The sequence below is a fragment of the Lissotriton helveticus genome, chromosome 7 (genome assembly GCF_964261635.1).
Source record: "Lissotriton helveticus chromosome 7, aLisHel1.1, whole genome shotgun sequence".
Classification (NCBI taxonomy): Eukaryota; Metazoa; Chordata; class Amphibia; order Caudata; family Salamandridae; genus Lissotriton; species Lissotriton helveticus.
In genome coordinates, this window is record NC_136068.1 from 934,075,824 (window position 1) to 934,099,503 (window position 23,680).

The 23,680-nt window shown below is 44.8% G+C and overlaps 1 protein-coding gene across 1 annotated transcript in view; it reads right to left on the reverse strand.

Annotated features, from left to right (window-relative positions):
- Nucleotides 1–23,680, reverse strand: part of DIAPH1 (diaphanous related formin 1) — a 1,046,618-nt gene that overhangs the window by 922,934 nt on the left and 100,004 nt on the right. Inside the window, exon 2 of the mRNA XM_078653498.1 lies at nucleotides 20,673–20,696. Within this exon, the coding sequence (XP_078509624.1) occupies nucleotides 20,673–20,696 (24 nt within the window). The remainder of the gene's footprint in view (nucleotides 1–20,672; nucleotides 20,697–23,680) is intronic.

A 23,680-nucleotide genomic window follows, 5' to 3' on the forward strand; every position in this document is an offset into this window, starting at 1 on the left:
CTCTCCATGACAGAAAAACATTGCTCTGTATATATTAAGGCTAAATGTACATCCATCTCAAGGGCCATAATGGAAAACCTGTGGTAATCAAGACAGATGATGGCGTAGATCTTGGGTCCTAAAAGTAGTGGCTCACCTGCATTGCCTACCACAGAACTGAAGCAAGGAACAGATTGTTGGGTCTCAAAATTAGGGTTCCCAAGAAGTCCTTCAGTAAAACTGGCATTAGTTGCCGAGATGAAATGAGATGTTAAAGAATAGGGAATACTTCTAGACAGATCCCATAAGCCACATTTCTTTGCCCTTAAAATAACACCAAACATTCCCACGTTGTCATGGCTATTCACACGTTGGAATCGCCAGCGATGTGATCGCTAGCGATGTATATGTGAATGCGATGTAGTAGCATGCGTACGGATAGCATGCGTTGTGAAGCCTAGCGCGATGTAATAGTTGCGTTGCGATGGCATCGCGATGCGATCCATCCGTTGTAACGGGTGTTTCCCGTAACAAAGTAGCAATTTCTCCATTCCTGAAAGTTCCTCTCCCACAGAGCACAGTACTCATTTGAAACGGAGATGAACTTGCTAGATTGACATGTGTCCCATTGAAGGGCATGTGTGCTAGGATTAATCTTTGCTGTACACAATTTAAACAAACAACGATGGGGCTGGTAAAGTGATTACCACTTATTACTAGTTGGTAGAACGGGAGAGATCAGATTGACACAATTCGATAGCTCTAGGCTATTAGAACAGGAATGTCCATTGCAAAGTGAACATCCGCCTTCCCCTTCTCTGAGCAGCCCAGACCTCACCCTAATCTAGAGTGTGAGCAGAGGTCTAGACCCCATCCTTTTACTTAAGTGAGCTCTTGAACCAGTCCTTTGACCTGGACAGTAAACCAAGCCTACCATCATTGCACCTACACTGGACTACTGTCCTTGCCAGAGGTTTAGAACGGAGCTCTGGTGGCAACGCGCTTTGTATGTGAACAGAGATGTTGCTAGGCCTGTGCCACTCGAATGGAGGCCTACTGGCCCACTTGTCTAAAGCTTCATTTATATGCACTTATTCAGATCCTAGCTCTATCTCCCAAATGTGTGTATGTTTGCTTTTGTGTTATATGCATGGAGAGAGTCAGAATAATGGAAGCCAGTGGGATCAATTATGGATACCACAAGACTGACTCACTTCACAAGGTGGGGGTGATGATTTTATAAGACAATGGACATTTATTGCCGATATTCCTGAAGCTAGAGGAAGGAGACTGAGTCAAAGAAGTGAGAAAAGAGGCAACAAGGCTCCTCTAGAAATGCAATTAGGTATTTTGCTGATCAAGGAGCTGTTGTTTATTCTTCCTGTAGTACTGCCATTTAGTAGATGATGGGGTGAAGGGTAGGACTGCAGACTCTGTTCAGCAGGGGGAAGAGGACCCTTTGGGTGAACCCCAGCCTTTTGTCTCTCTCATCACACTTTTCAGTTTACTGATGAACGCCAAGTGCAGAAATATCACACCTCTTTGTGCAATCACTGAAGGTGCTCCAGGCTGGAAACAACCCTGCTGTATAAAGTATCACTCTACACTCTGCATGAAGATACTCTCTGGAGAGCAGCATGGAAAAACACACTTTAAATGAAAACCAAGTAAACTGCTCCTGAAGGTGCAACATATCCACGTCTTGTTGCTATTTTTGCTGTACACAGGTGGGACCCACGGAGTTCTCCACGATCAAGGGAGTGCTCCGCAGAGTACTGAGAAGACTGCTATGTAACATGAGTTGCATGAGCGGATGTCTGCCTGATAGTCAGCTTCCCAGAGGTAGTGGAAAATCACCCCAGTCTACTCCTTCCTGTAAGAGATGAACACATTTTCTGAAGCACCTAGAAACTAACCTGCCTGCCGACAGAAGGAAAGAACCTACCAAGCCTGTAGGAAAGGTAACTATCGAGGAGGAGTGAGGTGCAGCATGGGCTCGGATGGGTAAGGTCTACCAGATGAGGAAGGCCGCATAGAGTGATCTCTGTGTGGAGTTGGTCAGGGATGGGAACCTCAGCAGCATGACCTGAGCCACTGTGCCAACAAATAAGTTGTAACGTTTAGTGAGGCATGCACTGGGCCCTACCATCTGATCAAGATATGCCTGTACATGGTTAGAAGATCTAGATTATCACCAGGCCCCAGACAGTATCCAGATTTTTAACAGCAACTGCTCCCACGTGACGGTACATGGCACAGTCTGACTGCGGAACAGCATTGTTCCGTGATGTAGTCACGCTTCCCACTCCCTGATCGCATTCCCATCCAAAGTGCATTTATTGCATTGTGACCCGAACCTGAGCACCACATACAAATGTTGTACAGATCCATGACCGACAAAAGTTTGGAATGGCACTCCGGATTCATGTCAAATGGCGCGGAAAGAAAGGAACAGACATAAGCCATGGAGCAGTGCCTATGTGCGTTCTGTATGATCAGTTGTGAGGCTGTTGTCGAGTCAGGCAGTGCCACCTACCAGGGCACACTAACAATTGCTGTTGAAATTCAAACCAGTCTGGTGTATGGGAATATGGGGATATTCTAAAGGCGAAGAATATGCAGTTAAGTATCCATCAGAAACATTTCTCATTGACATTGGGAGACCACATGATTTAGTGGGATCAAGGTTATGATTTTAAGGAGAAGTTCCAGGTGTGTTGCTTGAGGTAGTTTGATACAACACCATGTTAGAGAGAAGAATCAATGCAGGCCCGCTAATAAGGTACAAAGAAAGGAAACCAGGTCTATGGCAAAGGGAAGAGGGTTTGGGTCATTAGCTCCTTGTGAGTGTTCCATATCAGAATTAGAAAGTACTCAAGGAAAGAGTAGTTTAGTGTAAGAATGAGATGAGGACACAAACGAAGGATGTGAGAGAGAATAGATGAAGACCCTGTAACAGAAGCATCAAGTTATTTTTAAGTTTGTAAAAGTTATACAACATGAAGGAGCAAAATATGTTGCATCTACATCCACGAGAGCTAACAGCAGTGTCTCCAGTACGAAATGATATGATTTCAGTTTCCTTAGTCTATTCTTAGAAGGTTAATTGAATGTTCAAACTTGTTGCTTTAAAAGAATGAATTGCAGACTTGTAACTTTTCCTTTTTAGTTTGACCAGGATACACAAGAAATGCATGTTTGCGATGCATCACAATCTTCCAGTTTGTCCAACTGAGATTCACTTAATGTGAAGACTAGGTGAGAACCATTTGAGGCACCTGGACAACTAGTCTGCCACTTGCCTGAGCCTCCAGTTCCTGCTTGTTCCAGACTGATCCAGTGATACCGCCTCTGTCTGGGTTGTTCTGCCATGGATTTTCCAACTCTCAGTTCTTCCCACCAACAGAAGACCCGCCCACTCCAGGACCTACTTAATGCAGGCTGCAGAAAGACCGCACAGCAGACATGTGCAACAGTCATGCCGCTGGTGCACCAAAAGCAAAACCAACACTGTGCCTGGACCGCGTCCAGTGCCACGATACCTGGACCTCCCACCCCCAAAGAAACACCATCGCCAAGCTCTACACCCTCGATCTTGGACAATGCAACAAACACTGTCACTGCGCCAACACACGCTCTATGGCAGGACCGTTCACCTGCACTCACTTCACCTGCCACAGCACACTCACCAGACCACTCACTAGCCCATCCCAGACTCACCAGACAGCAACTTGCATGTGCCCTTGTCAGCACACACTCACTTTGCAAGCATTCCAACGATTTATGGGACCCCATCACCACCCTCGCACCAGACAGTCTTCCTCACCAAGAACTCGCTAACCTCACATCTGCATCACACATTAGCATAGTGATCCCAAACGAAAAGAAAATCACTCACTAGGACTTCACCCAAAAAGCAGGGAGGAAGAATAGCCATCATCCACAAAGCGACCATACAGTGCACCACTACTACTGACAGCACCACCACCCCCATGGGACATCCAACTTCAAGTTCCACACGGACAAGACAACCATCAGAGGCGCCCATGCATACCGACCCCCTCAGGCCCGTGCTCCAGCTTCTGCATAACCATCACAAACTTCATTGTACCCCTAACCATGGAGTCCAACTTCCTCAACGACCTACATTTCCACATTGACAACCCCAACAACACTACTCACCTCCAATCCTGCTAACGCCAGCAACCTCGAACAGGGGGCAAATAACTTCAATGCCTGGATAATCAACTGCGGCGTCAGAACTATCCATTATCCCTATCAGGAGCACCATCCAGAGAAAATCCTCCCAAAAGGAGAGGTGGTACACCAAAGAACTCAGTACAGCGAAACATGACAGCAAAGAGGAGATAGCGTGCCATCAAGGACAACTCAGACAAGGCAGCCTTCAAGACCTGCCTCAACCTCTACTATCACCTGCGGAGGGCAACAAAGAAGACAGACCTAGCCACATGCATAAAAACCAGCCCCAACAACACCAACAAACTTTTCATCATTAAAGAATTCTCCAACCCATCTGCCAGACAAACTGGAATCATATGCAGAAACTTGCAAACTTCAACCCACATCTACAAACTTCGATAGACACGCAACCACTGCAATCGACTCGAACCACAGACTGCCACCTGGAACCTCCTCTCCACCCAGCACACCCCCTCAACCATGAAATCTATCCCCTCTGAAGCTCCCACAGACCCATGCTCACACCACATTTCAACCTCGGAAACTAAAGGATCGGCCAGAAACTCACCACCCTGCTCAACACCTATCACTGCAACATTTCCAGTCGCCCGAGGGGGCGGAGCTATCCATGCTGGAAGATGGCCGCTTCCTAAGCACACTCCTTCGGCAGCCTAATGATCCTGTAATAATCCTGCACACGTAGAACTTGTGGCACCTCTGCTTATAGTGGACGCATCCTCAGAAACTGCTGGCCCCATAAAAATCACCTTACTGGGCCCAGAAACAGTCCCGAAACACCGGAATGCCGATGGATGCTGGTGGGATCTGATGCGGGAGCCTGTGGGCTTGAACGGCAGCCTTGCGTGAGAAGCAGTCCGTGACGTAGAGCACGCACGCCGGTGGGGGCCACGCCACTGCCTCGGCTGGAGCGGGGGGGGGCTTCGTATCCCCCCAAAAATCGGGACCCGCACCGGAGGCTACAGAAACACCAGAGGGCCTGCTGAGAATTGTCAGCTATAGAGGACCCGAGCCTGGTGCCCACTACGGACTGCGGGTGAGTGAGACTTCGGCTCCTTGGCTACGGGTGTGTCCGGCGCCTCAATTGACCCTATCTAACATCTCCATTGTAGCGGAGCGCTTGGTTGCGCTGGGCTGGCCCGCTGAAGGCCCACACCGCAGGACAGAGTGAGCTGGGCAAGGGCCATGTGGGACTGCGGCGGAGGTTACTGGCCCCCAATATTCTTATAGCGCATACCCATGGGGCACCGGAGGGCCCTGGGTGGCCTGTAGAGACAGCGGACTGTGCCAGGCGGCTGGAGCGGGCACCAAACGGGCTTTGGAGGTGGCAAAGAGACAAGATGGCACCGGTGACCCTGGACGACTGCGCAGACACTATCTGCCGAGCCCCAGAGTGAATCCTTTCTCAATTTGACCAGCAGACGCTGCCCTACTTCCAGATCCACTGCACTACCACACCACCACGCAACAGGCCGGCTGCACAACCCATAGAGCCTGCCAACATAACGGAGCACTCATCTGCGCTGCCATCTAGACCAGCTTCAGAGGGGAAGAAGCGTCCTAACAAATAAACAGCTCTCCACGGGGTGAATCAGTAGCATATATCTGGCTTGAAGGCAGTGCACACTTGCTTACAGAAGTTTCGAAGCAACAGCTGGTACGCTACTACACACGGTACAGAACTGTCAGCATATATTTCTTCCTTCTACAAGGACTGAACAAACAGGCAGGTCCTGCCCACTACTGCTAGACGAATCATGGGGAAAACTGACAGAAATCAGCCCAAACTCATTTTCGACCAGTCTAAAAAACCGGCGGAGCAATGCCCGGACGATTAGCCGCATACTCAACAGGCTGCAAGCAGAGTCACAAATGGAGATGTGCAACCCATGTTTTCAACAATACAGGCCGCTCTTTCCAACATCAACAGTAAGATTGATTCACTAACCTACAGAGTGGACCACATGGCAGAGCGTCTGGACCAGCATGCAGAGCGGATTGACATGGCAGCACGCCGCATATCCTAAGTTGAAGACTCCCATACTCAAACGGAGACTAGACAGAGGAAAAGGAACAAGCAACTGTCAGCGCTAATGGCAAAGGCTGAAGATACTGAGGCGCGATCCCGCCGCAATGAAATACGTTTGGTGGGACTGGCGGAGACAACCAACGCAGGGCCGATGGAACGCTATGTGGAACAATTGCTCATAACTCTCCTGGGCGTGAAACCACCTCGGATATTTTTATTACCGAGAGGGCACACAGATCCTTAGCCCCAACACCGCCGGTTGGTGCGCGACCAAGATCAATAATAGCAAAACGCTTAAATTATAGGGACAGGGATGCGGCCCTCCGAAAGGCCTGGGAGCGGGGCAGCCTGAGACACGAGGGCATGGACATCTCGCTCTACCCCGATTTTACACCGATTGTCCAAGAGGCGAGGAAGAAGTTTGTGCCTGTAAAGCAGAAACTCCGCGACATGAATATAGCCTATGCGATACTATACCCTGCCAGGCTACGAGTGACGGATGATGAGAAATCAAAAATCAACAGTGATCCTAAAGAGGTGTTAAAATATCTGCAACAGAAAGGATCTCAGAGCACACGCTGAGAGGGGGCCCAGGTGAGCAGGCGACTACCTTATATGTGGAAAGCGGATGACCATTCATACAACATGTATAGGGTCCGTCCCATTGTAAGACGCGTCAACTTGGAGGCACTGTATAGAATGAACATTGATAATATACACTGGGACACTATGTGCACAGGAGGGTTGTGAGGCACAGGGGGAGGATCTCCTGATGCTAGTCGCAATGCTGTTAAGTGTCTGCAAATAGCTATAATCCCCAGACCGGAGATGCCTGGTCATGCACTCGATGGACACAGATAAGTGGAAACCACAGGCTGAGGAGTTAGAGTTGGTAGTAATATACTTTTGTGTTTAATAATGGCTCGAAATACAGGTTTAAATGGCAATATGTCCCCAAAAGTAGTGAATCATCCTGTTGTAAAAAAGGGTAACTAACAGGCTCGGATGTGACTTAAACTCTACCACTACGACGGCCACCCAAGTGAATCTATTCACAGGGCACCCAGGGAGGCGGCTCAAGCCCGCTTGTGTACGCCACAAATAGTTAACGGTTTATCTTTGTGCTGGGGGAAGGTTGTTGGGAATGCTTAAAGTTTTTGGGATAGTCTCCGCTGCAAAGTGGAAAGTGGAGTGGGAGGGGTGGGGTAACATTCTAGAAAAACTGGTCAGAGATCAGACAGCGGCTTACAGATTGCACAACAGGGTACACACCATAAGATACCGACAAGACCATGCGATGAGACCTGATACATATGGCTAGCAGTCCGAGACATACCAGACCCCTAGCACTTCTGAACTGGAATGTGAGAGGCCTCCAAAATCCACAGAAAATCTGGAAAGTCTTGGCATACCTTGATCGCCACAAGATAGATGTGGCCTGTCTACAAGAAACACATCTCACAAAGTAGAGGATAGGCACTAGATGATCAATGTATCACATGGCATCCTCCTACTCAACCTGTGCCAGAGGGGTCTTACTCTAGTTAAACGAGGTACCCCCTTTACACCCATTATTGCTATCAAAGATGACCAGGGGCAATAGGTCATAGTACAAGGTAACTTTGGAGGCACGGCGCTAACATTTGTTACTGCATACGGTCCGAACACTGATGATCCGCTCTTCTATGCACATATCAGAGCTAGACTGTGCGACTTACCACCCACTGCCATTATATGGGGGGGGCTTTAACACTTGTCTCGACCCCGGCGCTAGATAAATCCACAGGCAATGACCTTTATGGGATGCAGTCGGCTAAAGCGATTAGAGACGGTATGGAAGAATGCACAATGATTGATCTATGGCGCTTGAGACACCCCGGCCGCAGAGAAGGCACTTGAACATCTTCGGCACATAGTACGTGGTCGAGAATAGTCTACTGGCTGGCCACACGAGATATTAGCACATGGACAACACGGGTGGAGCACATGCCCAGTACGTTGTTGGACCATGCACCAGTCCGCCTTGCGCTTGACATTCCCACACACTACATGTCAGTTTACTTGGCGCTAGAGCAGGGCGCCCTTTTAGATCAAGTATTTCAGGTTGAGCTGAGTCGAGCAATTGAGGAGTTCTTTGACCTCAATGCTGGATCCATGAGTAGCGCAAAAACATTATGGGAGGCATTTAAGGTCCCAATTAGAGGCCATTGTATTGGTAGACATGCGGGCATTTTTAAAGACACCCAACAGCAGCTATCCAGGACAGAAAGGGACATTCAGCAACTAGAAGCTGCATATACAGCCATGCAAAACTCCGCATTGTTAGCGGACATCAGACAAAAAGATTGACACCTATAATGAACATGGCGTCGATGAGATTAAATATATTTTACGCAGATATACTGCACGTAATTATGGGGAGGGGGGATGACCAGGACGGGCACTATCACACAGACTCCGTTCCACACTTAAGTCAACCTATATCACACAGATTAGAAATACACACGGCCAACTTACATACGACACACCGTCGATTTTAAACAGCTTCACTGAATACTACACCCGCCTTTACTCCATGCAATCGACAACGTCACCACCTGAAATTTGCCAATACTTAGAGATGCCATTGCATTAGCGTGGCTGTCTGACGATCACCGCAAATACTACTGTGACCACATTACAAAAGACAAGATTATAGAGGCAATTAATTCCCTCCCACATAAAGCCCCTGGTACGGATGGACTCCTCAGGGAATTCTGCAAAGAATTCAGAGACATATTAATCCCACACCTGGCCGCCATGTATGAAGAATCATATGAAGATGGTCACCTCCTGGCCTCACTGAGAGAGGTGCTACTGATAGCACTCCCTAAACTGGATAAAGACTTGGCCCACTACGAGTCTTATTGTCCACTCTCCTTAATAAACAGACGTCAAAATCTTGGCCTGAATTATCGCGATGTGCATACAACCACTGATACGGAACCTGGTATTGCCAGATCAGGCGGGTTTTATACTAACCAGATCCACAACGCAAAACCTATGCACCATTTTTACAATGTTTCACCACCTAAACCCTGACCAGCCAGCTGCCGCGGCCTTTCTTGGACACGGCAAAGGCTTTTGATTGCGTGGAATGGATATTCATGTTCACGGTACTTCGCCGGATGGGCTTCCCGAAACCTTTCTGCCTTGGATTGCGCTTCTCTATACTGAGCCTAGCGCGCGTATTAGAATCAATGGGAACACATCCACCCCGATCAGCATATGTCGCGGAACAAGGCAGGGATGCCCACTTTCGCCACTTCTTTTTATATTAGTATTAGAACCACTAGCCTGCAAGATTAGCCAAAAACACCCAGAATCTGCCTTGCAATTCCATCTCCGTCCCATCGGCATATCCCTGTATGCCGATGATATGGTTCTCTATACACGCCACCCGGACACTAACTTAAACTCGCTCATTAGGGAATATATTCGGTTTAAACACTATTCGGGACTCTGCATTAACTGGGACAAATCAGTGGTCATACCACTTACACCAATTACAACCTGATTTGGACTTTCCGCTACAATGGCACACTGACCCAGTAAAATATCTTGGCATATGGGTACATTTCAACCCAGAAACGCTGATTAAAGAAAATTGTGGTAGAGCCATAACGAAATTAGAAAAGCAGGTGGATCAGTGGATAAAAATGCCATTATCCCTAGCCGACAGGATTGCTATACAAAAGATGATAGTGCTGCCAAGATTCTTATATTTATTTATGAATATCCCGATCTGGCTTACACAAACTATTTTCCAAATTGCGATCGGCCATGCAGCGACTCACATGGGCCTGGAAACAGGAGAGAGTGGGTTGGAAAACCTTAAACCAAACCATACCACCAAGGGGGTTTTTGGGGCACCGGACCTTCAGCTATATTTTTCCTGCGCACAGGGATAACACGCCCATTACTGGCTACAGCCACACGCGCACATACCACATATAGCAGTGGAACATGAAAGCGTGTCACCGTCCCCACTTATTGCTGATATATCTGACCCATAGAAATACTTTCCGAAAGACAATCCATCCGGTGATCTGCACGTCGCGAGCATGGTACACGCTAGCACATCGAGCACAGAAACTTCCAGTATATGCTCCGGCACTACCCATAGCCCACCATCCACGAATCACAGTTACACAAGAGAAAAAACATGCTAACCTTACTGGGAGATATGGGCCTCACTGATATGAGCAAGATCTTCCCACATAACAGATTTATCCCGCAGGATGAGCCGTCCATTACACGCACCGTGGACACTAAAGATATTTGCCTATTTACGGCTGCGCATGCCAGTCAAGGAGCTATACCGGACATTTCCGTACGAACCACCCCAGCTCCATGCACTACAAATCCTACTAGAAGCACACAAGCGGCAGGTCCTGGTAACACACTTGTATAATGTACCACAGGGGGAACAGTATCAGACTCAGAATAAATCAATCCAGAGGTGGGAGGAGGCGATATGTGACCTTATAGATATAGTAGATTGGGATTATAGTTGCACGCAACTGCATCTGCTGACTTCCAATTGTAACCTGCACATTATTCATTTTAAATGTTTTCATCAAATATATTATACTCCAGCAAAATTATATAAATATGGTCTTCGACTAGATGATAAAGGTCACAGATGCGGAGCTTCTAATGTAAACTTTATGCATATGGCATGGTCTTGTCCACCTCTTCAAACCTACTGGCAAGAAGTTACCAACTCTTACGATTATGTTATCTGAACGCATACCAAATACCCAACTAATATATCTGTTGGGAACCCACAGGCTAGGTCTGGCCAAGAGACAAAAGCTTCTGGCAGTGGCGCTGCGGTTGGCCAAGCGCCGGGTAGCATTGAGATGGGGTAGCAGGCGCCCACCTCGATTTAAAGATTGGGTCACAGATATGTCATACTGTAAAGAGACATTGGGGATATACACAGAAGAAATACTGCAGGCCTCCAGACCAAGAGACTTTTGGGAACCCCTTGTCTAATATCTTAGATCCACACAGGGGGATGCCGGAGTACCTTCCAGTGCACCAACTTGAGCCTGATTTTGCGGGTTCCTTCGGAACTGCCCTGACTGGTTCTGTGACATTTGGAGGCGTAGACACGAGTTAGTTGCGAAAAGTATAATGTATGGCAAGTTTATCCAGTAATGGTACTGTAGACGGATAAATAAGCTACAATGCGGCACTCTACGAACTATGTACATGCATGATTGCTAGGCCTTTGAGATGTGTTATGTACCTCTGTTTTTTCTGTACTTTCTCCGCTGACTAGGGAAAATAAAGAATATAAAAATTAAAAAAACATTTCCAGTCGCCTGGAAGCACGCTTAAGTCAGATCACGACTCAAAAAACCCTCCGCCGACACCAGTGAACTCAAAAAATACCAGCCAATTTCCCTACTTCCATTACCAGCGAAGGTACTGGAAAAGATCATCAACAAGCCACTCATGATACACTGGAGCAGAACCAGCTACTCAACGCCTCCCAGTCCAGATTCCACAGCAATCGCTGCACCGAAACTGTGCTTATCACAACTAACAACGACATCCAAATCCTCCTCAACCAAGAACAGCAGTTCTGATCCTCCTTCACCTCTGTATAGCCTTCGACGTCGTATCCCACCACACACCGATCGAAAGACTCCACCACATCAGCATCCATGGGGACATGCTTAGATGGATACCCCCTTCCTCACCTGAAGAACCTAGAGGATCCACCTTTCACCCATGCAACTCCGGACCATCACTTCACTTCCAGAATTCAGAATGACCTCAAGACCTGGCTGTTCGAATAAACCTTCGGGACCTGCAGGCTCCTAGGTACCCTTTTCGGTGAAAAGCTGTGCTTTATAAATTCTGGTTGATTGACTGATTTAAATTGCTTCAAGTTCTCCTGTAAAGCATAATAAGACTGTCACTAATGGGATTAATGAAGCAGTTTCATTTTTCAAAGAAAATATTTGTGTCAAAGTAGGAAGGCAGTAGACTGAAGAATGAAGAGATCAGCTGGTCTCTGTTGAAATTCTTTATTCACAACACCACTCGTTGTCTGATGAATTGGGCCCTGGTAACATTAGTATGGGCGGATAAGTGGAAGGGAATCATGAAATGATCACATCAGTCCAATTTAATGTGGTCGAAGGTTTACTCGCAAACTTGTTTGACGATAATGAGATGAAGGATAGACATGTATGTTTGATATATTGTAGGAGGACGTTAATAGGTGAGAGAGAGGTCATTTCACAAGTAATCAAGTCCGATCACCTTTACCATTGCAATACACCTCCGAGAAGGATATGATCAAAATGGAAACAGAGGTTAAATGCAAGGAGTTCAAAGTGTTCCTTTAAAATGTAATTGCTCCTGGAAGGATACTAGATTGTGAAAAGTCTCATTCTGCTTACTGTGGTGAGAGAGTTTCACTAGGAGGAATTCAAAGGAGGAAAAAATGGAGCAGGAAGAAACTGGATTAATTTTGTATATTACAGCAGTCATACCTCATTTTACATGGGCAATGTTGTCTTCTAGTGAAGTATTTGGGGGAAGGTGGCAACAATGTCAATAAGGGTGTGAGAGTAGTGATTTAACCAAGTTTCCTTTCAGATAAGAATATTAAAATCCTGGTCTTGTATACCAGCTGAGAACATGGTTTAATTAGAGGTTGCAACCTGGCATTAGATGGGCATGCTGTTTAGAGAAGGGGAGAGGTTAGAGTCAGAGGAGAATGCCTTATTTGAGACATTTACCTTGAGATTCACAGGACATGGTCTTCTAATGGAGGACAGAGATTTCCTGAGACACTAGAACCCCAGAGGATAAATGAATACAGGGGGTCAGAAGTGGACAAAAGAGGAAGAAAAAGCAGAGAGATAACACAGGGAGAGGCACTGGCACATGGAGCAAAGCTTAAGGTCAGCAGTGTCAAGGGAAGCAAATGAGTTGGGTAAATAAGGGAGAGGTGTTGCCTTAAGCGAGAACATTCCTGGGTAAAGACACTTAATGTATCAACAATATTCTACAGGTATGATCAGAAATTGGGAAGTGTAAAACTATCAGAAGATAATCCTAGAAGGACAACAAAGGATGATACTAGATCAGGAGTTAGAAGAAGCTCCAGGGAAGGACTGAGTAGGCATAAGGGAAATCAAGCAATACATTTGAGATGGAGGATTCATTCTGAAGAGCCATGCACACAGTGTGGATGAGAAGATGCATTAGTCAGTCAGTCAGTCAGTCAGTCAGTCAAAATACTTTATTTCGATAAATGAATATCACAAAAAGACAATAGCACTATGCAAATTTCACATGTTCTAAAATACATAATTTATACATTATTTATACATTATAAAATCACAATTAATTTACACAGTCAAGGTATTTACAGAGAGTATAAAAATGTTGAACCTTACAAATACGTTTAAAATACATTATAAAAGAGGTCAGTTTTGGTAGGAATACGAGATGTCAATCATTATACAATCCCACATATCAATTCCATTCGGTAAACATTCCCATATTATGAACGTTAACCTTGCTTTCATCCACTATAGATCAACATTATAGGGATTATTGGTCATCTTCCTCTTCTTGATCCTAACAGCTCCCACTAGGAAATTAGCAACATGAAACACGATCCATGGGGTCTGCAATAACTGTAAAAACAGAAGTGCTGGCTTTACTTGAATAAACACTGCCTCCTTTAAAATAGGGATCAAATATTTCGTCCTTACTGCCGTGTAGTGTCCACAGAACATCAAAAAATGCATTGTATTCTAGGTGGAAAAATTGTCACAAGAGCACGGCATCGCATTTTCAGGCGTACTCCATGTTGGAAAATGCCCAAGGTTCAGGTGGATCAAAATAAACCGAAATCGGGTTAAGAGGAACCGGTGATAAGCTTGATTCACAGAAGTTAAATACAATTCAGGGCCTACTAGAGTACTCATAAGAATGTTAGCCCTCACCATAGGTTTTTAGGTCTCGCCTAGACGAAAGCAAAAAGCGAAGCTTTTTGCTGTCTAGGGCGAGACAACTTATGTAGTCACTTCTGGGGGAATGAGTACAGCAAAGTGTTGCGAGCTTCTCCTGGCGGAGATTTTATCTCGTGGACGCGCACGTCGCCGTGGCTCATATTTCCATGTGCACACAGGCAGCCCCCACACCCCTGCACACAGATTACACAGGCACACGCTGCAGCCCCCCCACCACACACACACATACAGACACGCACGCATACACACGCCGCTGCCCCCTACCTTCCCCCCCTGCACAGACACACACCCCCGCCCCATGCATCGTGAGATCTGCCATACCTTCAGGGGAAGGAGCGAGAGTGGCAGCAAAACCGGCAGCTTCCCGCAGACCGGGGGCACATCCCCGCCAGCCTCCGCTAACATCGCTGAGGGCTGCGGTTGCAGGCCCCCAGCGTAAGAAACAGCCCCCGCACACTGTGAATAGCAAAAGGGGAAGAGATTCATGGTGCGCGACACGGCACAGGGAGGCGGGGCGCGCCACGCCTCCGTCGCTGGCTGGAACGTGTGCGCGTGCTCTGCAGCCTCTCGCGAGCACGCCTCCTTCTGGTTGTGGTTTTCAATGTTCGATGCAGCGGAACAGGCTTGCCGATAACATCTGCGGTCTGCAAGGTGATCGGCTTGTATTTATTTATTTCCCCCTCCAATTGTTACATTACTTTAAAACACGGCGCACGCTTTAGGCATCCCGCTGACTTTATTTATTTATTTTCCGCTCCACTTTTCTCGTGAAGCCCAACGCTCCATTCCTCTCCCTTCTCAACATACTCTGTTACTGGCCAGACACGTGCAGTAACAGAGTATGTTGAGAAGGGAGATGAATGGAGCGTTGGGCTTCACGAGAAAAGTGGAGCGGGAAATAAATAAATAAAGTCAGCGGGATGCCTAAAGCGTGCGCCGCGCATTTGCAATGCAATAGGTCTCGCATTTATGCGAGTCTGAGCTATTGACATTGCAAAGGACAATGCCTTTTATTTACATTTTAAAAACGAAAAGTAAAATAAAAGGCATTGTCATTTGCAATGTCAATAGCTCAAACTCGCGTAAATGCGAGACCTATTGCATTGCAAATGCTTGTTTTAATTCCAACTGCTCCCTCTCCAAAGTTAGCATTTCTCCCATTGAACCCTTAATCAAGGCAATGTCCTTTGTTTTTATAGACTCCGGGGAGAAAGAAAGCTCAGGTCTCCCTAGCTTAGCAAAACTTTCTTTAATATATGCTAGTCACAAGATTTTATTAGCTTTATCTAGCCGTAAGCAATCTTTTAAAATGATATGATTAAGGGGGATTTCCTGGTTCAACCAGATCTTCAGCCATGGTAGGAGAGGGGCCATTTTTATCATGTCTGAGATAAAACCTAGTCCTAGTTCAGTGTGGATTGTGTATGATGGAGCAGACTGGGGCACAGGGAGGACAGCTCTTAAAAATGTGTTCTCAGTAGTCTGTATACTATCAGGAGAACAATATCCCCAAATGGCACTACCATATGTAGCCACCGCAAGGCATTTTGTTTTATAGATTTTCATTAAAGTTACTATTGGCCTTGCCCCCAATTTTTTCGAACAGCCCTGTAGGGCAGAGGATGTTCTTGCGAGAGAGATGTTTCTATTTTTTATCTGAGGACCCCAGTTCCCTTTCTCATCAAAAGTAATCCCCAGATATGGGAAAGTGGCTACTCTACAAAGTTCTTCTTTGCCACATGTAAAAGTTTTTAAGTTCCTATTCTTGCTACTCCTGCCCATTATCATGATTTGAGACTTCTTGACATTAATCTTGAGGTCCAAAGAACCCATAAAGTCTTCAAATACATCCAAGAGGCGTTGTAAACCAACACCGGTCCGCGAAAGCAAGACGGCATCATCACAGAGGCTATAAGACCGGAGTGTAAATCCGCCAGGAGATTTACTAAAGCCCTGTCCAGACCCATGTCAATTAGAATTTGCCACAATTTTGATCGATTAACAAGGTCAAAGGCTGACGAGAGGTCCATGAACCCCAGGTACATGGACCCCTCCTTGGCCCTAGTATATTTATCCACTAATAAGTGCAAGTTAAGCCCTTGATCTTTCGTGCTTCTTTTTGGTCTAAATCCGTACTGAACATTTGACAAGACCCCTTTCTCATTCACCCATTCATTCAATTTAGATAGAATAACCCGACCCAATATTTTCACAGATGAATCAATCAGTGAAATCGGTCTATAACAGGAGGGGTCTTGCCTGTTACCCTTTTTATAGACCGGAATAATGATAGATTTTTTCCACGAGTCCGGGATGTTGTCATTTGTTAAAGCATTAAAACATTACATAAGATTTTAGGCCAAAATTTTGGGGCGCATTTGAAAACATCCGCCGGGACCCCATCAGGGCCCGGCACTTTATTTTTCAGGGTCTGATCTATTGCCCTTTCCACTTCTACAGCCTCAAAAATTACAGCAGGGCCCTCGACGTTGTGAATAGTACCCTCGATTTGCAAGTCATTGCTAGTGTCTGAGTATATTTTACTGAAATGTTGGATCCAGCCCTCGTCAGAAATATTTGCCTCAAGAGAGGTATTCTCCTCTCCCAAAAAAAGTGGCCGATTTATAATTTTCCAAAATAAACCACTATTTTTTAGGGTTTCTGGATCGAGTAGTTGGGCCCAAGCTTCGTCTTTCAGTTCCTTTTTTCTCTCTAGGATAGCTTTTTTATAAGTGCTCCTTAAGCTAGCTATATATGCACGGTTTTTGGGCATAGCTTTCAGGGCTTTAAGTAAGTCTCCGTGGGATTTGGAGCATTTTTTGTCAAACCACCTTTTACCTTGAGGCGGCTTCCGACTTAAACCTGCCTGTAGGCTATGGTTGATTTCTATGCAAATGTTATCAAAAGCAAAAATAACATCTTCATTTTGTGTCCGATTTGCTAAGCATATTGCCACTTCATCCTCTACCTTGATCAATATCTCTTGAAGAAATGTTTCGGGGACTATTTTTGTCCATTTTAGCCTTCGCCTCTGATCTTTAACGGACACATTTAGACCCCCTCTATGTATCACCGTTTTTAGTGAGAGTAGATCTGAATGCTTTGATTCCAGAATAACAGGGTTATGATCACTAAAAACTGATACCTCTGTGTGATAATTTAAAACCCTACACAACAAATAAGAAGACATAAAAATATAATCTATAATAGTGCCATCATCTTTACCCTTAAATGTAGGGGTCCTTTTTTTTTACTATCCCCGCAACCTGACTCATATAAGTTCCATCTGGCAAGAACATTTTCTAAGTGCTCCCCCCGCCTGGTATGTTCCAGGTGAATAAATGAAGAGAGGGGCGGACCTTCTTCATCCTGGCTAATACATGGTAAGGTGCAGGGATGAATATTAAAATCCCCCAAAAATAATATTTCAAAAGTATTTACATTTACACTGTAGGCTGACAAAAATGTGTCCAGTACTTCCAAATTATGACCGGTACACTCATTTGCATTTGAGTTATAAAAATTTACAAATAAAATCTTAACCTTGTCCTGGGTAGAAAGTTCAACAATCAGACAATTATCGCACCCTGTGTTACACTGTTATTTTTCCTTTTACATCAAGTTTAAATAAAGTTAGTAAGCCACCCTTGGCTCTACCTGCAGCGCTACTAGATGCAGGAATGCTAAAGTGACTGTAGCCATCCAAAGAGAAACTATTTTCTTGGTCCCATGTCTCTTGTAAAGCGATAATATCAAAAGTTTTTAATGTATTAAGCCACTCACTATTTCCAGCTTTGGTCTTGATACCAGCAATGTTCCAAGTAACAATTTTAAACAAGGGTATAGGGAGCTGGAAAGTACTCCCTGGTTCGATAGGGAGTCAATCATTTTCCTCCAATGATGATAAAGGGGTATAACGATTAAATAGTGGTAGAGCCTGATTAGATTGATTATACGTGCTAGCCAACTGGTAACAATGAGGATCCCCGTTATTTTGATGTTGAAAAACATTTGGGACCCAACCGGCAACACCCCTTCTATGCCCATTAGCTGGATGCTTATGCTGATGGGTTGATGGTCGTTGGGTGTTGTCCAGGTGATTGTAGAAAAACCCCAGAGGCCTAGCACATACAGAGTTATCCACTAAGGGTAAGGAGGCTGCTCTGAGGAGGACTGTTGCAACATGTTGCGGGTGCTTAAAATTTACAATAATACAGTCCCCGCTCGAGTTCTTTCTAGCATTGCCAATCCAGCTGACTCTTCGGGTGGAAATTATTTCATTCGAGAAGGCAAACGGGAAACCACAATTCCTATTTAGCCAAGTTTTGTTATTTAACGCAGCATGGGTTTCTAAACTGGAATCAGAAAGACAAGAATCAACCTCAGGAATGTTTGTTAATACCACAGTATATGGGACACACTCCGGTGGGAGGTTAGCTGTGTATTTTCTCTTAGGCCTACTTCTCACATCCTTAGCTCCCCCCACTATAGTATTCTGCCTGTCAGTGTTTAGTGGGGCTGGTTGTACTAGTGGGGCTGGGATTGATGGTGGGTTGGGAGGTGGGGCTTTCTGTGGTCGAGTGACTGGTAGCTTTTGTGCAGTGGTCATTGGCCCATTTCCCCCTAAACTGGCTGAACCCACAGCCCCTATAGCATTGTTGCCAGTAACGAGACTTGTTTGTGTGTTAGTCCGGGTCATGTGTGAATCTAACAGGCCCCCCAACCTAGAAACCTCTTGGGTAACCTGATCTAATTTAGCCACAAGAGGTCTAATCATGGCTTCTAATTTTGACTCGATGATGCTTTTCAAAAGCTCAATATGGACAGGGTGCAGAATATTCATCTCCGCATTATTTGTTAGTTCTGGACCATTTCCACTACTAGTTGATGTGCTCCCTGTCTTTTTTACCTACTGCCCACCACCCGCTTGACAGGAGTCTTCCTACAAGCCCGCACAACTCTACGAGCGGGCGATTGTACTGGTGAAGGCAATAGAGAGGGCGTTGGGGTCTGACTCGAAGTAGAGTCAATTATGACTTCCCGCTCTTCCTGTGACACTACAATGGACCTGTCATTAATATCATTAATGTCAATAACGATAGAGTCTTCAAGGCGACTATCTAGCTGCGTCAAGGGAGTTGAAGGCGGACTCGGCCTTGTAGGTGAGGCATTTGGGCTTACCCTGTTTAATGAGAGTCGCCTTTCTTTATTAATCTTACTAACAACCTTTACAAGATAATTATCCATTGTCCTTGTCTCGTTTACTATCGAAGGTTTTGATGACCTAAGCTTCGTCATATTATTGGGCCTAATGGTACTACGGTGCAAAACACAGGTACAATAGAACGATAATGTCTCACCCGGAGGGTGTTTTAGTTCAATATCGTTGAAGAGGACGAGGTAACAAAAAAGAAGTAGATATGTATTATAATATCTTACAGTTTATGGAGTCCGATGGAAAAGAAGCCAAAGTCCATGGCCCAGCCCGGCCTCCGACGGCCCCGCCCTTGTCCTGGGCTTCTCCCGGCGCGTGCCTGCGCGCGTCCCGCGGGACGAGGGACTGGCGCTGCCTTTATGCGCCTCCCGGCGCTGCTGGGGGCGTCACTGGTGGTGGGAGGGCCCCGGCGGAGCCAAGCCCGGTCGGGGAGCAGGCGGAGCAAGGCCCGGCCCTTAGTTGCTGGTGCTGCGGCGGAGCAAAGCCCGGCCACGAAGATGCATTAGTTATGTGTGGAATACTAACAGTAGAAGAGATGCAAAGCTCTGGGTTCAGTGAGGTAATTTCTTTCACGTCTTTAGAAATTGTGGGGATAAATGCCCGATGATTTGAGCTACTGACATGGAATAATCAGCCCTGATGTGGACAGCCTGATATCACAAGTTTATTTTTAGTGGAGGAGGTTATAATTGTTCAGTCTGTTAAGAAAGTACATAAGTTATCAACAATTATATCAAATGAATATTACAAAAACGTACACATTGCATGGTTAGAATCCAGCCAGCCCTCTACTGACCAGTCCGTAGTTTTAGGATCATCCTCGTTATGATTAGTGGACATTGCCCTTCCAAATATTGGCAGTGAATAGCATTCCAGAACTGATTAGCGGTGTCCGAATCAGACAGTATTTCACTTCGACCACTTTCTACAAGTAGCCAGAAGCAGCATTTGGAGTGTTTTAGTATGGTTATGATACAATAAAGGCGTGCATGCATTAGTAAAAAAAGATTGCTTGGCCTCGTAGACAGATGTTAAAACACAATCATATGGTCATTTTTATTAAAAAGAGGAATACTAATATCTTTAACCCTAAAATGTTACAGAGTTAGGCTAGAGAATATTAAGAAACGGAGTGAAAAAGTTAAGTGATAAGTGAGCAGAAGCTGAAATATTTAGACCTTACCTCATCCTTCATTAGCCGCAAAGTCTTTCAGATAGAAAAAAACAAGAGGGAGAAAAAAATGATTAAAGAAGATCAGTTGAACACCAGAAATCACCAGTAAGTCAAAATAGAGGATAGAAAGCAGGAGTTAACCAAGAATTCTTCCAACATATACAACTCAAAAGATTTTCAGGAATTAAAATATGATAAGTCATAAATCTCCAACAATCTGAAAATATGGTAGGTAATGCATCCAAGCCGGCAATGCAAGTCGAAACTATCAAATTAAGTGCAGAAAACTTGCAAGTCACATCGAAGATTAACTATGTATTCATATTTTATTTACATTTTGTTATGGTTTAGATTGTCTTCCACAAATACCTTATATCAATCCATTTGCAGTGTTATCAACTACGTATGGTCAATGAAAGATCAAGTTGTACAGAAAATACACAAAAATCAAACATTTTAAACTCAAAGGGGAATCAAAGTATGATTTCAGTCGAAAAAAACTAGTCAGAAGGGAGAGTCAATGTGACCAGTTAACATAAAATGTTTCTCGCTTTAATCTCACGAATGGAAACTGGAAACTGATGTGGAAGGTAAAGAAATAGAAGGGTAAATTCCCATTACACAGGTCTCTTATCAGTAACCCCCATGCTTTATATTACACTGACAAACATTCCATTCACTTTTCGGACCCCTCCAGGCTCGACATAACCAGCATAATTTTTTTTATATAAGCGTTTTGGAAACCAGACATGCTAGACTGTTCTGCTAAATTAAATAGCACAGTGAAAAGAAGGACTGGTTTACAGACTCAAATTAAAATACAGAAGAGTTGAAACAATATTTCTTAATATGTGAGATTATATATATATATATATATATATATATATACACACACACACACACACACACACACACACACACACACACAAACACGTGTGCGCGCACACAGAAAGCTCGAAGCAATATTAAACTTTTGTAACAGAACTTCACTAAACGGTCTACACAGCAAATAACAAGAATGCTCTCAGATCACTGATGGCAACAATCAGACCAGTAAACAGTGTAAAAAAATTAACAGCAACTTCAGTGTCACCCAGACAAGCAAATTCTAAAGTTTTACACAAGTCTGACTTCTATTAAAACAAGCATTTGCAATGCAATAGGTCTCGCAGCATTAAAGTTTGAGTTACTGACATTGTAAATGACAATGCTTTGCATTAATATTTTTTTCTTGAATTTGCAATTGGTATATAAACACTGTTTGTGAATGGTTAGCTGTTGCTTATGCTAAGCAAAGTTGGCAGTTATATAGAGTGCTAGTCTTGCTTGTTATAAGCATGCTGATTTAAAGCACTCTGATACCTGCGGGTAAAGTTTGCGCCATATAAAAGTGAAAACTAATAAATACATGTAAAAAAAAACAACAACAAAAAAACTTACCTGTACCACGTCCACCAGACCATAAATAACGTGCTAAAAGAAAAGACCATTCACCATCTTCTAGGAATGGGGCTGCCAGGCCATAGACAATAAAATCCAATAACACCCAGGCACAAACACAATTAACTGTAATTGTTTTATTCAAAACGGACATGGCCTCCAGAGATATAGCAAACCAACTATCTACATATCAATCAGTAACCAAACACAAAACCATATACTGAATGTTTCACCTCCAACCATGCCACAAACACCAATCAAGCCACAGTGTCAGCCATCTCCAACTAAGGGCGCAGCCGATAGCAAGGACACATTATTATTTAAGACAAAGTCTAGACAGATTGCGGTTTTATGAAAACGTGGTTTTATCAACGAGTATAGTCACATGAATAACAAGAGATTCCAGGCAGGTGTGCTACTTAAGGGGGATGAGGGCCGCCTTTTAAAAATCGATCATTCTCATCCATGTGTCCAGCCCGTGTTTTGACTAATGGTGGATGGCAGCTGATTAATCATGAGAGTGTGTCGCTCTTTTTTTACTTGTAGCCCAAGTGGAAGAGGATGCCAACTGGCTGCCATGATCGGAATCCCTCGCTTCCCCCAGACGGTACAATAAGTCTCGTTACATTTTTTGGATGATACAAATTCAATGTAACATACAACCCAGCTTGGCGTGGGTGTTCTCATCAATAAGTGGCATTTACACACTTGACTTAGTACTAATCAGCCATAGAAAATTTCTTGAACACAGCTGCAGATACTATTTCAACTCTTATGCACACCATCATTGTCCCAGTGCCACTGGCGATGCCCCTAAGATATGTTGCATATCTTCCAGTCACACACACACACTACTGATTCTTACTGCCCAATGCGGAGTGGCGATGTCATGGCTGAAGGTCCCACGTCGAGAGCAGTGGTCTGGCAAAGGGATGCAGCACTAGGCAATGACTGTGAGGTGTATGTCTATTGCATTGCAAATGCTTGTTTTAAACGGCACTCACTGCACACTTGTGTGAAGCACTCCATATGCTATGCACTCACCAGACTGCTTTGTGTATGCCCCTCGTGCCTATTTCTTCAGGGTTTTTACTGACACTTCTGCACTACGGCAGTAAGTCTTAAGAACTAACTGTACAGTCAATGGCCGAGTCGCTTGGATTTATATTTCTCGGCAGGAAATGTGCCTAAAACTGGCTGCAGATTACTCCCGAGTAGGCTAATGATGTTTTATGACTTCAGCGACACCAAATTTGCATATTATGTGGCACTTGGCGTTCCGGACATTTTTAAACGCGCTTGCAGCATGTATAGGTTACATAGTGCGATGTAAGTTATATACCCACATTTTTCCTTTTGTGAATTGCAGCAACTGTGCGCATATTCACCAAAAGTGAAAGAATAACCAGAACTCAGATGTGTTATTTAAACACTGCAATCGTAACCATGGCAAATGCAACCACTCCTTAATGAAAGATAAAAAGACAGAACCAATGAAATGCAGATTGAAAACAGACCTTCGCCCAGAGAGGGAGTGAAATCTCCGGTCAACAGCTGAGACGGACATTGGCTAATTA